Source organism: Mytilus trossulus, chromosome 13, assembly GCF_036588685.1.
Source record: "Mytilus trossulus isolate FHL-02 chromosome 13, PNRI_Mtr1.1.1.hap1, whole genome shotgun sequence".
NCBI classification, from domain to species: domain Eukaryota; kingdom Metazoa; phylum Mollusca; class Bivalvia; order Mytilida; family Mytilidae; genus Mytilus; species Mytilus trossulus.
This window is the reverse complement of record NC_086385.1, coordinates 23,302,834-23,320,846: the sequence shown is the minus strand read 5'-3', so window position 1 is coordinate 23,320,846 and position 18,013 is coordinate 23,302,834. Positions and strand designations below refer to the sequence as shown.

Below are 18,013 nucleotides of genomic sequence, written 5' to 3'. Positions count from 1 at the left end.
CTCTAATTTGTTGATGTTACATGATAGATCAACTATGCCGTAACAAATTGATAATTGTTTCCTTTGCGTGTTTATGTTCAAGAGGAAATATATCCTAAACACTTAATTATTAGTATATTTTTTGTTTTTACTAAACGTGCTTAACTAATGGTAGAAATTGTATAGAGGTTTTTAAGTGGAGAAAATAAAAAAAAATATCAGTCAAAATTGATCTTGATAATTTTGACTGATTTTTAGATACTCACTAGTTTCTATTTAAGTCATACACAACAGTCAGTTCAAGTTGAGCTCTTTTTAATTTTGTATCAAAAATACAAATCCTATTATAATTAAAAACCAATTGTTCAGAGAACAATTGAAGGTCTTTCCATCAAAACAATGTATTTTGATATGAAAAGTTGTGAAACTAAGTTTAAAATGTCATTTCAATCGTCAAATGATAGCTCCTAGTAAGCTGATTCCAAAAATATATTGTTTCCATACATTTTTTTTTAAATAAGGGAGCTAATTTGTTACTTCCGGTTTGAAAAATGTTACTTCCGATTATATTTGAATATTTACTTGACACTAATTCCAAAAATATCTGGTTCTATATACTTTTATATTAATAAAGTACAAAAAAATAGCTACTTCCGGTTTACAAAAGGTCACTTCCGGTTGTTTTTTTCAAGGTTAAATGGTTTGATACCTTTTTCTAAAAGTTGTATATCTCTATCATGTAAACATATAGAATAAAAGCAAAGGTCAAAATGTAGAACGTCAAATTAAGCTATGACCTTGAGATCAATTTCAAGGTCATAAACCAAGGACCTCAAATCAAAAGACCATAGGTCTTAATTATATTTAGTTAATGAGTTATATCACCAAACGCGTATTTTTAAATACAAGAGGGGAGAAAACTCCCTTTTACATTCAACGTTTTGGAATCAAAATGTACATCTTACGACATGTCGCAACTAACAATTGAGTAAAAATAATTTGTTGATATCTTATACAGTCTTTGGATATAAGTGAAAATAAGCCAAATTCAAATATAAGAATATGACCTTGACCTTTGACCTTGACCTAATTTTCATTTTTTGGGACCAAGGACGTCAAATCAAAAGATCCTAGGTCTCTATCACTTATGATTTTTAAGATAGAAATTCATATCACTTATATCAGATGCATAAGGGGAAATAACTCTCATATGGAGCGGTCATATCGCTTCGGTCAAAATAGGACAAATCATGCCAAGGATATAACGAGCAATTTTGTAAAATAAATTTGTCGTAATCTTTTACGGTTGCGAAGGAGATGCGCTAACAAGGAAAACAGTGTTTGGGGAGATAACTCCTACAAAGAAAAGTATTCGTTTACGCAGGGTAAATTTCAAAAGCGCATAAACTGTTCGATATCATATACCAAATATCTAAGCGACATATTGCGAAACAAATGTTTATCGCAAGAACAAAATTAGGCGGAAGAAAAAAAAAAAAAATAAAAAATATTCAGAAGAAAAACAATAGGTCTTTCCACAGAAAAGTGGAAAGACCTAATGAGATAAACATTGAGAATATGAGAAAATAAAGAAAAGAATTATTAATTAGTTAGTTACATAATGTATCATTCTCCTGTCCTAATAAGTGTTACATATGACGTATAGGACACCTTGATCTATAAATTATGATGATGTAATATAACTTAACCATGTTAATCTTAAACTATGTTATACCTTTTTATCATAAGGAAAAGGTAAAACAAAGATGCAGTGACCATGACCATGTCTCCATTGTACTCAATATTTAAACAACACTATATGTAGTGTGTCTTACATTTGTTGTTGTAAATATTTTTAAATGTTAAAATTAGCATCCGCCTATTCGTTAACTTTTCGTTATTCAATAGATATAGGAAGATGGTGTGTGAGTGCCAATGAGACAACTCTCAATCTAAATTACAATTTATTTTTTAATGCGTTTCCCTCGGTTTTAGTGTGTTACCCCGATTTTGGTTTTTCTCCATGGATTTATGAGTTTTGAACAGCGGTATACTACTGTTTCCTTTATTTATTAAAGTAAACCATTATAGGTAAATGTACGGACTTCAACATGGAGCCTTGGCTCACACCGAACAAAAAGCTATTAAGAACCTCAAAATAACTAGTGTAAAACCATTTTAAAAAATGTTTGACACATAATATTCGTAGAACTGATAAAAAAAATTTAGCAGAAGATATTATGACACCTGCATATAACTGTGCGACACAACAAAAATAATAGAATCCGAGAAAACTGATCAACATCTGTTTTTCAAACACGAATTGCTTGATTAAACTGAAGCAATACAAGAGGAACAATGTATACCGACAGCGTTCAACACCAACTACTTGAAAATACGTTGGTGATTAAGAAAGAACTCCTATTAACCGTGACGGAGTTGATCGGGTTTTGGGGACCAGAAAAATGTCTTCTTAACTGAGACAGTGGTATGATAACTCAACGCAATAACATGACATAACTATCAAAAACACTAACTACAAACAGACCAACTGAAAAGTATTTTGACTCTCTCTGGTTGACATGCGTTTTACAATCGGTTTCAACTTTTTTAAGAAGTCAAGTATAAAAGTAACTTTAATGGACATTTATGTAGTTTTTTCGTTAATGTTTTTTATTGATAACAAACAGTAATTGGGGCAAAGGTTAGGGTTGACCAATTTTGTGTATAAGTAAAATGTCCCGTACCAAGTACGGAATATAGCAGTTGATATCATATTATATATTTCTATGCATGTTCGCGTTTGTTTTAAATGCAGTTTGGTGTTTAGATTGTTCCTTTGTTTTCCTTTTATAGTTGGTGCGCTTATCTCGATTTTGGTTTAATTTTTCTTAATCGATTTATGACTATTGAACATCAGGATACCACTGCCTTTATGAAATTGATCGGTCATTAATAAAAACACGATGACAGCTTGTGTAATTCACCGGGAAATACAATGCATGTTTAACAAGTATACAAATATAAAAGTAAACAGGAAGCTATGTAAAAACGTTGACATTAATAGGTACACAACTTGTAAATGAACCATTGCGTAATATAACAACATAGTTTGTTAATCGTGTGCCTATGTAAATACATCATTTTGACAACAGTTAATAATGACACCAATCGTTGCTCTAGCTATCTATTTGAGATACATTAGCTATATTTTTTCGCCCATTTCTATTTGTGATGATGCCTGAACTTTCACTTAAGATACAATTTAGCAGATTAAAACATAACATAAACTAAATGAGACAATGCGTATATATTATTAAGAATTACACGTGAGATAAAAGTAGATACCAAGATGCGTGTGTTTTTCTTATTGTTGAATAGTTCTGGTAATGAAAACATGATTTTAACATGTTTAAGGCAAATATGTTTGTATTCTTGTATGTGATTGAACTGTTGCCAAATTGGATATAGATTATTTGCAAACGAAATTGTTAATACATTCGAAAGAACTAGTTACTGTCAATCGGTAATCTTGATATTTCACATTAAATTGCTTTTTGATAGAGTGAGCGATAAAGTTAAGATAAGATATCCGTTACTTGTCGTATCTGCTTGCTCTGTGAAGATAAAGCATGTTTATTTAAACTTCAATTGTTCATTTGTTAAGGCATTTATATGATTTTAAATTATTTACTTGTAGATGCTACAGTTGAAAACAGCTGCAATGTCATCAATGAATATATCTGATAATAACTCATTTTGTGGAACCCGTGGTGTAATGATAAATTTCCCTGTAAGTTTATTTGTGACCTTTGCCTTCTGCATACCATACCCTCATATTAAAAGACGGTAATCAAATCTTATTGTCGTGAATCCTGTTTTGGTCAATCACTTTCGATATTTACCGCAAAAATTCGAGGGGGAATAAAAGTACAACTGGAACATAAAGTTTGTATTGATACTTTGTTTTCTTTCTTATTCACATCAAATACTTTCTGCATCGATAGATCGATAAAGTTTAGTTAAAACATATTGATAATTAGCGTATGTCTAGTGTACTGTGAACTCATTTATTTTCATGGGTACCATTTTTCGTGATTCGAAGAAAACTTACATATTCGTTGATATTTAATTTCGTGGTTTTTTCAAAGTCTGCACTCATTCCTTTAGAAAACTTAAAATTCGTTGAGCATTTGAATTCGTGGTTCTGCAATACTCACGAAATCCACGAAAATTGTTATCCAATGAGTATAATTGAATCCACAGTATTTGAAGTTGAAGACTTTGCAACACTGTGAAAGATTGATGAAATATACAAAACTCATAAGTCAAAGACAAGATGACAACACCATGACAAAAAGTGAAAAACGATCATAGATCAAAGAGGGCCCTCATGGGGTTTTTGATTATGTGATTACTTGGCCGTTTTTTTAATGATTATTTGATTATTAAGCCAAATATTTCATGATTATTTGATTACCTAGGACTGTATTTTTAGTTTATGATTATTTGATTAATAAAGATAAGCAAATATTTAATGATTATGTGATTATATTGGCAAAAAAATGGTGATTATGTGATTACTAGGACCCCCCCCCCCCCCCCCCCCCCCATGAGGGGCCTCATCAAAGATTACCAGTCATCTTCACTATGCACTTAAAACATAAGTTACCAAAATAAAAGTCAACATCGTTTGATTTTTTCACTTATGAGTGGGACGAAATTTTTAAATACCATTTCCCAGTATTTTGTTTCTGTTTGGCTCTACATTGTTAAATAAACTCTTCCAAAGACTTTATCTTGTATTTGGCAAAGAAGTTCGCACAATCAGGTGTAAGGGTCCGCGTTACATTACCGATGAGTTGAAAGTATTTTTGGTCCGATCTGAAGCCCTCACTGTTACTTTAAATGATCCTTTCATTTGTGTTTTCTTTTTCGTGCATGTTCTGATGGAGTGCCATACATGAATAATTCATATCCTTTGCTTTTCTTTTATAAACAAAAACGTCAGCCTACAAGACACATAGTAGAGCTTACTATTGAGCAATAACCTGTTATGTTGTCATTTTCTATGTTTATCTTTTATTTGAAGTGTTTGATAAAACATTTAAACTATGAGAAAACAGACATGTAGTGTCCATATCGGTTTCTGAATTGTTTCTCTAGGCTATGCACATGCAGTTTTGATAGTCTATATCAACTTTGAGTATATAAGTATGAGCGTGGAGATTGTGATTTATCATTGTAAATATGGTAAAATTGTTTTGGATATGTTGTATAATTTGCTATAATTCACTGTATGCTATAACAACTATTCACACTAACGATGTTTGTAAATTAACAGTGGATAAAAGAGTAAAGAAATACATTGAACTTTTTTAACTCATTTACATTATTGTTTTAGAAATCATTTTTCTTATACAGATTGAATGGGAAATAGCTAAATGGATTCGTTGTACCGAGTTCGTTGTGACAGTGGTATTGAATGTGTCATTGTGTATTTTACTACAAAAGAAAGGAAAGAAGTCAAATCTTGTGTTATTTGTTTTCCATCTTGTTCTATCAGGTATTTTTTTATATTTGTTATATATATTTAAAAAAAAAAGATACAAGATGGACCTTCAAAATCATCAAATTCTAAAATCACAAACAAAATGACACCGCGATGGCTAAAACAAAACGAAAATCAATAGAACATAAGATAGATAGAACACTAAAGCATAGGAAACACGAACCAAAACTAAAACTTAACTGTAGATACGACGTGAGGAACATATCCGATATTATCTGAGAAAAAGAATATTCAGTAACAGTCAACCTACTCGTGATGGCGTCTGTAAAATTTTCGAAGGGATGATTTCAACTTCACCATTTGTAACTCTTGGTTATCTCTTTTGTCGTAAAACTATTTTTTAACCGTTCCTTATTGTCAAATCTGTTGTTTCCTTCATCTCTAGTTCATTGGTTCGATGCATTCAACATAGTCACCATATTATGAATTTTCAGAGAGAATATAGTCTAGTTAGCGATATTGCTACATGTATTTTTTGCAATACTTGATGCTTTTGGGAAATGATCTCTTTCTGGTCACAAACATTAAAACCAATATTTCTTTTCGATAAACAACTGTTTACAGGAAACAAAATAAATAATGATAATGTTCATATTTATCTTGTCCTACAGGTAATCACTGCTTGTATTTTTCTATATAGATATGAGAAGATGTGGTATGAGTGCCAATGAGACATTCTCCATCCAAGTCACAATATAAAAGTAAACCATTACAGGTCAAGGTACTGTCCTCAAAACAGAGTCAAGACCAACCCCGAAATTTATTATTTCATACAAGTGAGAAGTTTGGCTAGCTTTAAAACTATGTATAATCCACCATTTTCTACATAAGAAATGCCTGTACCAAATCAGGAGTTTTACAGTTGTTATCCATACGTTTAGGGTTTGAGATTTTGATTTTGCAATTTTATAAAAAAATGTATAAGGAACTTTACGTTTTGTATTTTTTCTCAGCGTTCAGTATTTTTACGATTTTACGTTTTACAGTAAATAACCGACCTAATTTTAAAACACACTTTTCTTTGTAGATATCGCCGTAGCAGTTTTTCATATATTTCCTCTGATTATCAATCATTTCTTTTCAAACTGGATGTTAGGACTTACCATGTGTAAGTTGAAGTTTTATCTCAGTAATGTTTCGTTGTTCGCCTCAACGTACCTTATAGTGACAATAGCTGTGGACCGATTGTTATGTGTGTTACATCCACTTGCAATTCTCCGACAGCGACGAAGATACAAAACATGGATGATTACAATACCATGGGGATTGTCGTTTTTAGTAAACATCCCAATTCTTGTTTGGACCAAAATATTTACTATTTGTGAATGCAATATATGTACACCTGATCTCAGAGGCATTCGAGAGGTACGTTTGAAGATTAGTTTTATTTTTTTATTTATTTTTTCTCACCTCTTAAACTTTTTTCTTGTTTGTCTTTAAAACTATTTTGATTTGATCGTCACTGGTGAGTCTTATGTAGACCAAACGGGCGTCTGGCGTAGTAAATTATCATCCTAGTACCTTTGATAACTAATTAAACAAACGTCCTATACATTTTAAATAGTAGTGTTGTAGTTATCTTATGTTAAAGTATTATATATATACATCATGTAACAAAATAAAATCATATAGATTATTTTATTTATACAATTAAACTGTTTCCGCAGTACAGACTGTTATACCGATGAATTAAAACATAGGCATACTCCATATTTGGACAACGTATTTACTTTACAGAGATCAAAGAGCTATATCGATAAACAAATAAGAAAAGCCGATGTGATATACACCTATTAGTCGAAGAACGACCGCAATCTTATTGCTAAAAAAAACAAAAAAAACATCAATATTTGATTTTATTATACAAAATAAAAGTTTCATTGAGCATCAATTTGGATGAAGTGTATGTTCTCGAAGGGATTAGCCTATTATATTTTCCGTAAGTCCGTCCAAAAAAGACAATTCAGGGAAATACAGGTATGTCTCCTTTTAATTTCATGACCAACCTACAACGAATAGTCAACTTAAAAATGACTATGCGTTCCATATGCTATTGAACCTTTCGAAACCAATTTTAAGCTGCTTGAACTTTTAACTGATATAGTGCTGGTCTTTTGAAGTATTTTTGATTATTTGAAATGGTGCCAAATAAGACAAATTCTACAAATTTATTTTTTTTCAGATAGCGCTCTTGCTCAACGCTGCCTTCCTGTTGTTTATTCCATCACTAGTTCTTATATTATGTTATAGTACGATAATGTTCTTCATTTGTCAGAAACTTCAAATTAAACATGGTCAAAGATTGTCAGAAATAGGTAAGAGCTATTGTTCCTATACTTTGTATACAGTAATCGTGATTTGTGATAAAAATTAAATCATCACGTTTTATGAACTTTTTTAAATGACAGTCTGGAGACAGCAAATATATATTTATATTAATGACGCGAAAACAAACCGACATTGACATCAAAAGAAAATGAGAACGACCAAAAGATAAATAGCATCATATAAAACACAACATAAAAACTAAGCAGACATCACCTACAGTTAACACCCATTTTTTTCATGTTTATCAGAATTAATTTCAATCCAGTTGACACCGGTAACAATATGATGTTGGTTACGAAAAATATTTAAACATATTATAATAATCAAATTTTGGAATAAAATTGTGAATGAAAATGGTTAATGTGTCAATGAGACAACAACCCGACCATAGAAAAAGCAACAGCAGAAGGTCACCAACAGGTCTTCAATGAAGCGAGATATTCCCGCACCCGGAGGCGTCCTTCAGTTGGCCCCTAAACAAATATATACTAGTTCAGTATTAATAAACGCCATACTAGTTTCCAAATTGTACACAAGAATCTAAAATTAAAATAATACTAGACTAACAAGGCTCCTGACTTGGGACAGGTGCAAACATAACGCGGGGTTAAACATGTTTATGAGATCTCAACCCTCCCCCTCTACCTCTAGATAGCGAAGAAAAGTAAACGCATAACAATACGCACATTTGAAATTCAGTTCAAGAGAAGTCCGAGTCAGATGTCAGAAGATGTAGTAACAAAAATAAGCATATAATGAGTAAAGTATACCGTTAATTTGTCTTCAAAACTAAAGGGAAATCGAGGATTCATTCCATTTCTTATTTTCGAATTGATAAAACTATATAGACACAATATCAGATCAAAGTATTCTCTGATTCACGATCTGAAGATTCAAGCCTAAATACAATTTTTTGAATATTTCATTTAAGCATGTCGTCGTTCGCATTCAAGTACATATGTCATTACTATGTCTAGCTTGATACTCTGATTTAAAGACCCATATTGTTGATGTTTGTTTTTATAACTCTGATTCTGATCTCAACCTAAATAGACTTTTTTTGAATATTTGAAATAAAGCATGGCGTCGTCCGCATTAAAGTTCATATAACATTACTATGTTTAGCTTGATAATCTGTTTTTATGACAGCTATAATAATTGTCAATGTGTTTTATAGGTTTAATAAGGCAAGCTACAAACAACTGTCGATGCCGTGTTTTTTCCAAAGCTAATAGGAGAAGTACGATCATGACATTTGTAGTCAGCATCAGTAAGTAGCAGATTGCATTGATAATAAAAATGATAATGGAAACGTGAAAGACACAATAATTCGACTAAAGAGTAGAAAAGAACTCAAAACCACTCATAGGTTTTTAACTTGGCGAGAACGTCCCGCACTTAAGGCTGGTATCAGCCGTCGCCTTCTAATAAATGTATACAAGTTCAAAAGAAGTGGACGAAATTGAACTAGAAATCATCTAAATGTACTTAATTAAAAATTACAAACAAGACTAACAATTACTTGACTTGGGACACGTTCAAACGTTGAACATGTGTATACTACTGATTATAAGCTTAATCAAAAGTAGTATGCATTAAATGATTTTAACAAACGCTATATATTTTTCTTAAATTTCGACCTAAGAATAGCATAACATTAGGAAATTAAAGATGTTTTGAAAGGGGGTTGAACGAAATATTTTCATGTCACTGTCTAATGTCAAAAATATTATCAGTTTTTGTACTTCATATTTTTTTTATTATTATTATTTTTGTGAAGTCTGATGTTGATTGTAGATGTTAAATTAAATTTTCTTAATTGATTGAAGTTGATTTCATAGCATCTTTTATAGTTACGTTTGTTAAGAACGCTGTATTGTGATCCACACAAACCATGTTTACTTGTTTCGATTTATAACTTTTTTTGATATGAGCGTCACTGGTGAGTCTTATATTGACGAAACGAGCGTCCTTGAATACTAAAAAACATTTCTGGTACCTTTGATAACAACTTATTCAAAAACAATTCATAATTTTGTCAAATAAAATGAAATGTGATTGAAATATAATTTGTATTGTTAATTTATTCAGTTCGTTTATTCATTTGTAAAAAAAAACAATTGCACAAAGCAAAGTCTGATCATAAAATGGTTATAAGTTGTTCTATCTATAACGTATTTAACTTGATATTTAGGTTTAAAGACAGGTTTGTGGTTGGCGCTCATATTTGGTTCCTTCAATTGTAGTGTCTAATTTATTGCATAAGACGATTTGTGATATAGCAGTCACATCAATTAAGGAATAATTTTTAGTTTATATACAGTTCGAGAATTGTATGGTTTATTATATCTCGATATATAGAATTCAGTTTTCCTAAATAAAAATATATATATTTTGTAACAAAAAAACATAATCTGACAAATTGACGTCGACAAAAATCGTCAAACACTATACATAAGCTCATTATAGATACCAAGACTACATTTAGTATATATGTCAGACACGCGTTTCGTCTACAAAAGACTCATCAGTGACGCTCGAATCCAAGACAATTTAAAAAGGTCAAATAAAGTACGAAGATGAAGAGCATTGAGGACCAAAATCCCTAAAAGTTTTACCAAATTCAGCTAAGGTGATCTATGCCTTAGGTAAAACAGCATTGCTAATATTACGGATAGCGTATTTCAACCTCTATATCAAATGTCTCTATGCACAAATACTATGTATTAAAGCAGTCCTCATAAGAAAATATTCATAACCTGTATACCAACGTAGATATGGTTAAACGCAAAATATTATGAATGGTTATTTTTTTTCTGACTTCTGAAAATTAATATTAAAAAGATGGGTCTAACGAAAACAAATATAGCAGCATTACGGAATTATATTGTATATTAGAGAGAGTAAACGTTACCATTACTTGACAACATCAAATAAAAAAACGAAACCTTAGGAAAAACAATTATGATATTTCTCACGTCGTTCAGACATTATTTAGAATTTCATCAATGCCATTTGATTGGCAAATCAGTTTGATATAACTTTAGTTTGCATATCAAATTCAAAAGGAGTTATTCATTACATAAAACTTATTATCCATGCAATCCAATTTTCCGTGATTTAAGCATGAAAAGGGTCTTTCAAATACTTGTTTATTAACCTTCCCGTACCGAAATGTAATATCATTATTTCATCGATTGTATTGTCGTATAGTCCTTTTGTCGTATTTTACAATGCTAGAAGATTGCCATTAACGATAACAGCGTTTCTCTTTTTATTTTTCGTCAACAATATTTTTCTTTTAAAATAAAATGGTCATCCATCCTCATAGAGTGTCAAGAGAAGAGGAAATTGAAAGTTCCTTATAAAATTGAATATAATTAAATGCATTCTATAAAATGACATACAAACTCGCAGGATTGGTTTTCAGATTGTATTTTCTTTTATTTATCACACTTTATTGACAAACATTCAAACTTGGCTGTAAATTGAATTAGAAAATGATATTTTAACACTACATTTCCATCGCACTGTGCAAATGATTGAACATCGGATATGAATATCTAATGTCATTGACCTCAATGAATCGCCGGTTTTAATTTATTTTGGATTTATTTAATAAACCGCTGGTATCTTTAACAAAAATGTTTTGGATTAAATGTCTTTTTGGATTTTTATAAAGATTTTTCATTATTTTTTTTCAAATTTACAATAACAAAAAATGTCAGGAAAAAGAATAGATTAATAAGTCTGTATACATAATTTGCACTGAACAACTAAGCTACCAAAAGGTTAATCTGTAACCAGAAAACTCCTGTCATCCCCTTATGTATTGAAATGTTTTTAAATAATTTCTACGTCGTTTTATCATTAAATTAAAGATTGGTAAATAGGCATTAGTCTTTCAAGTGGGATAAATACACTCACGGTACCCTTATCTGATACTTTGTTTATTTTCTTTGAAAAAAACATCGTAATTTGAGTTTGGTAAGGATCTAAAACATGTAAGTCATAATATATCAACCATGAGGAGATAACTGTAATGTCTTTTAATCTTTAGATTTTATTTTGAATTGAAAACAATTTTAAAACAAAATACTGTTATAATTATGAAAATGCAACAAATTAAGATACATTCGATTTTGGTAAAAATTTTTGAATTTAAATGCCATATATAAAATACCTCTAATAACCTGTTACTTCATCTTTGTCATCTAAACAATTTGACGGAATAGGTATACCCTGGATGTCAACGATAAATACAAGGCGTATCTTTTTTTTCGGACGCTTCTGAATGTTACAAATATTGACACCAAAAAGCATTTTGAGGCATAACATGTGACCTTTTTCTTTAACTTTTTTCAGCAATTTAAAACAACAAAAATCGGAAACCACAATTATGGTGACTGTCCTTTGTTAAGGACTGTTAGAGTTAGAAAGCTAGCCATCCATCATCCAATTAAAAGTTTCGTTCTAAACGATTCGCATTAAAATGATAATTTGATATTGGACGTTAGGCAGTATTTATTATTTATTATTTTTTGAACAGATACAAACAGAGACGCATTATTCCAAACTTTTAGAAGGCATCATTCTATTATGCTTTCAATATTTCAGTCTTAGGCATTTCAAATCAGTACTAACTTCAAAAAGTTCTTCTTTTGATAAAGTCAAGTGCAAACATACATTGTAGTCTTCATATGTCTTATACAAACAGCGATAAAGGAGAAGAAATTGCAATTTCACATACTCTCAAAAATGGTACACTTTGAGGATCTTGGTGTCCTTTCCTGTTAATAACATTGTGATATTTTTGATACTTTAATACCTGCATTTATTTTTTGTACCTACTGTTAAAAAAACGAAAATGTGTGTAAGAATGTATTCTAAGGTTCCGTTTTAAACGATCAATATAATTTGCTATTAAGCATACATTGTAGTTTGTTCCCTGTCGATATATTTTTTTACACTTTGTCACTAAGTATGATTGTACCTAAATATTACATTAAATTAGCTAATCATTATGTTTTCTCTTACATTTCAGCTTTTATCGTTTGTTGGATGCCTTTTATCCTAGCCGGGCTTTTGAATCTGTATGGTGATCTAGGTTACGGCGGATGGTTTGATATTCTTATAGCACTCGCACCACTCAACAGTATGGTGAATCCGATCATATTTCTAACTTTTAATAACAGGACGTTTATCTCAAGACGGAAAAGTACGTTTAGACGTGCAGATCAGTTGGAACTGATGAATATATCTTAACATCTCTGGGGGAATGAACATGATGAACATCAACATAAAAAATAATTATTTTTGTTTTGGAACCAATTCATAACGAATTGTTATCCTTAGTCGTATTACACGAAGATGAGAGAGAGAAAGTATCAAAGTATTGCTCAACTTTCTGGACTGTCAATCCGAGAAAAAACCTGTTATTTATTAATTCACCACGGATATACATAAATTGTGAATAAAGTACGGTGATATTTTTTCCTGAATTCGGGTATGGATTCCACTTCTGTTTACCGGAATTTAAAAAAAAGAAATGTTAAAAATAAATATGTTCGCTGATCTTTAATGGACATATATCACAGAATGATATAAGTTAAAATGTGAACAAAGTATTCAATGAAACAATCGAAGACTCTTAGTTTATTGCAAAGATTGTATAATCGACAAACACAAAAATAGACAAAAACAACAGTTGATGAACGCTTGTCTTTAACATGTTTAAGAAGCTCAATTACAGCCTTTGATTGCTGTATGTTACATCAAGTAAGACTTTTTGTTTCGTTTATTATAAAAAAATCTTTGCTTGAACATTTATTATGCGTAAAGTGAAATCAGAACAAGTTGATTGCAGCAATATAATTGTTAAATAAACCTTGTAGTGTGTAGTATTTGAATAAATTAAGATGATTTCAAATGAGAACATAAAATTCAACTGGAATACTTCCATACAAATGAAACATTATATGTAACGAAATTGTTTCAAAATAACAAGGTTTTTTAAAACAGTCTTATGGAAAGATGTTAATCTTATTTGGTCTGTCTTCAATACCGTTTTGATTAATACCGATTGTGTCACATTACCCATGGCGATATCTTGACTGAATAGAAGTGTGCATGGCAAGTGAAGAATACACAGCGGGAGGCGACTAACCTTACAAAGTTCCCGGTCTTACTTCATTTCGATTTTTTGTTGGTGCCTTGTGTTGTGTTTTCAGGTCAATTCGATTAAAAAGACTACATCATCAGTTAACTACTGACGTTTGTTTAGGGACCCGCAACGAAGTTGTTGGTGCCATATAGTTTTATCCTTGTCCATCACTCCATCATTTCGTCATTCCGTCATTCCGAAACTAACCATTAAACGGAGTTTTTTTCTAAACGCCTTCAGATATTGGGCTGATTTTTTGTATGTGAGCTAACCATGAGGAGTTACAGACCAAGTTTAAGTTTCGTTGCGCTCGGTTACTTTTTGCCAAACATACGGACTTTGAGACTTTGTTGAAAGTCACAGTTATATGGACTCATTTTACTAAACACCTTTATATATTGGGATGATTTTTGGATGTGAGTTAACCACGACGAGTCACAGATCAAGTTTAAGTTAAGTTCTGCTCCCCTGATTTTTGCTAAAATTAAGGGTTTACAACTTCGAAAATTGTTAAAAATCACAGTTGTTCGGACTTTTGTATAGATGCTTTCAGATTTTTAGACTACCATCGTGGTTGTGTCCACATGCGTTATTGAAATTGCAGATTTTTCAACTTTTTTGAGATTAGGCCATTCGTGTCGTTTTGACATATCTAGTTTTAAACATATATATATATTATATAAAATTCGATATCAAACAAGTGATACCAATTTGCCATCCATCTACCGTTTTGTATTTCCTATATTGCATAGAGGTCTAAATGGAGTTTTTTTTTTTTTTTTTTGATAACATTGAAAAAACAACTGTGTACGGAAATCATACAATATTGAACGGCTTGCTTTTCCTATAAAGAAAACATCTGGAAGAAGGGTCCTTATCTACACAGAAAAAGTAGGATACAAAAAATAATGTTCTCTGCTACGAATTTAAAAAGGCAAGATCTAATGGCAAAAATAAAAATCTCAAACATCAAAAGAATAAACAAATGTCATATTCCTGGCTTGGTACATATATATCCTTATGTACAAAATGATGGATTAAACCTGGTTTTAAAGCTAGCTAAACCTCCCACTTGTAGTACAGTCGCATCAAATGCAATTATATTGACAAAGATGTGTACACAAAACAAACAGATCTTGTACATACAAATGTCAAAAAAGGGGTACGACAATCCACACTGCTTATAATATCACTATTAAACAAACAAATATGTAATAAACAAGCACACTTGCATATAGACCAATCACATTAGCAAAGATTAAAGACAATATTTCAAAATTTACAATAGCAAATGTGTTAATACATACAAAAATTCAAGATGTCGTCTTTCCTAAGTTGCCAACAAGAAAATAGCGCATTATCAACTGAGTTTGATACAACCAGAACCATGAGTTAAAATAATAACGTAAAATCAACTTTAACATAAAGATGCAACTTAGTGATGATAGAGGTTAGAGACGTGCCTGGGTTTTTTTTCGTATCCTTATATATGTGTAAAAATGGAAAAATATTAGATATTAAACTCGTTCAATGGGTATCTACACGTCTCAATCTTATCTTCAACCGCTTATCTAAAAATACTACCATCGCTAACAATTTTGACAATAAAAATCGTGGCTACCCTCCTATCGATAAGTGTTATGCGAAAAAAAAAGAGTTACATGTCCCCATCTTTCAACCAACAATACGGTAAGGTCCACTTTTAATGGTCGCACATTTTCTCTAAATTTTGAAACTGATATACTTGAAAAACAAACAGTATTATTTATTTAATCATCTGGAACAAACAGGGATGCGGTATTCAGAACGTAGCTGAAACTAAACGATATTTATCTAAACGCACGCGAGAACATTTATATCGATATATAAAGACCCTATAAATTCAAAAGTATCATTTATCAACACCATAAAGAGCACAATCATCCTATCAAATATTTAACAGTTCAACCTTTAGAAGTGATAAATAAGCAGCCTGGTAAATCGCATTCAAAGTTTGTAAGATCACGAAAACTAATTGAATTAAATTGGATTAAACATTTACAGACAGTCTACCCTCTCAGTCTTAATGATAGTATCAGTAATAAACCTACATATCGCCCCCTTCAATCATTAATTGGAATGAGTGTCTTAATATCATCCACGGCTCACTCCGTACGTACTGTTTGAAATTGATAAAACGGGGAAAAGCTGACAAAAAATCTTTGATTTTTTTTTTAATTCAGTAATGCACATATTTGATATACGTATTCAACATTTTTAAGAACATTTTACTCTTAAAAACAGCCATAACAAACTTATTTCTCGCATCAAGCATAAACTTAAAGAACTAGCCAAGGAATTTGTTTTTGTCCCAGCCGATAAACCTGACAATGATATCATTATTGTTAGACGTAAATGTTACATTGAGGTTATGAAAAAAGTAATCACCAATTCACCAACATTCCAACTGACTCCATTTTCAGAAAACGACATCTGTAACAAACATAAAAGTTTTAGCTACCTCTTTACAAGTAGAACCAAATACATTGAAAGTCCCGTCTATGTACTGGCTTCTTAAGCTACATAAAACACCTTACAACTATAGATATAGACTTATTTCGTCTTCAAGCCATTGTTCCACTACTAAATCGTCTATTCCTCTTACCAGTACAGTTGGAACAATAAAAAACCTGATAATAAATTGTTCAAATAAGACATTTGAAAATAGTTGAATGAGTTACGTTTAGAGTGTCAAAAACTCGTTGGAAGTACTTGATAAATTACATGCTTATATTTTGATTATGATTTTGAATCTGTTCAAAGTTTAGATTTTTCTACCCAGTATACCACATTGTCTCACATTCTTATTAAGAAAAATTAACACACCTAATTAAATGGGCATTTAACAAGTCAGAATGTAATAACATATATTCAAACTCTTTCAGGTAATTTTTTAGTAGCAATAAACAAAAGAACTTTTTCAATTGGACATACTTAATGCCCTTGAATTTTACTAAATAACATTTTTGTTCACTTTGTAGATACCGTAAATTGTCAGGTCATCGTAACTCCAATGAGAACTAACTGTGCACCACTTATTAAGGACCTGTTCCTGTATTGCTATGAGTTGTAATGTATGACTAAAATCAGCAAAGACCATTCGAAACAACATCAGATACCAAAAATTAATAAATACATTTAGACATTTGGATCATATATTGGCTCTCAATAATGATGACTTCAGTGTGTATGTTCCGGACCATATGAGTATTTGGACCATACGCGTATGGTCATGACCATATGGGTATGTACTCATATGGTCCGACCATACGCGTATGGTCGGACCGTACGCGTATGGTCGGGGTAATTAACAGGTACATTCATGCTTACCTCTTTATATAACCCGTCTAGTTGTCACGTCATTAAGAAGACACTACCAAAGGTCATTTTTATTATTAAAAATCAGGAATAACAAGATTAGCAAAATAAAATAAGCAGTGTCACACACTAAATTTCATCACTAGTAAAACTATATTAACCACATTTTCTTTCATTACCGATATGTTATTACGAGTGAATGCACGGCAAAATGTCGACCTGGGAAAATAACTTCCAAAAATATTTTAATAAAACGTTACACAAGAAGTCAACTGTTTTACTATAACCTGACGGAAAAGTCTAATACATTGCTTACTTATGAAACTTAATATGATAAGCATTAGCAGTGCAATATTCATAATTGTTTATACTTATACGTGTTTTGTTTTAAAAAAAAATACGAATGACTTCAAAGGCAAGGACACTAGTTTATTTTTTAAAGTTGTCTAATGATATAATGTACTTCAGTCATGTTACGATATTGGAGATCTAAAGCTTTTTCACCGTAGACACATCGGAATGACCCAGGACCAAAGAAAACTATGGTACCGTGTGGACGTAAATGTCACCCTACGCATCCATGCAAGAGAACAATTTAGCGACGAAAACTAACT

General features: G+C 31.2%; 1 protein-coding gene across 1 annotated transcript in view; it reads left to right on the top strand.

Moving 5' to 3' along the window:
• Positions 1–13,412, top strand: part of LOC134694591 (mesotocin receptor-like) — a 31,823-nt gene extending 18,411 nt beyond the window's left edge. The window contains exons 3-8 of the mRNA XM_063555617.1: positions 3,680–3,772; positions 5,404–5,545; positions 6,579–6,916; positions 7,734–7,866; positions 9,057–9,149; positions 12,924–13,412. Coding sequence (XP_063411687.1) covers positions 3,680–3,772; positions 5,404–5,545; positions 6,579–6,916; positions 7,734–7,866; positions 9,057–9,149; positions 12,924–13,144 — 1,020 coding nt within the window. The 3' untranslated portion in view covers positions 13,145–13,412. The remainder of the gene's footprint in view (positions 1–3,679; positions 3,773–5,403; positions 5,546–6,578; positions 6,917–7,733; positions 7,867–9,056; positions 9,150–12,923) is intronic.
• The last annotated feature ends 4,601 nt before the right edge of the window (positions 13,413–18,013 follow it).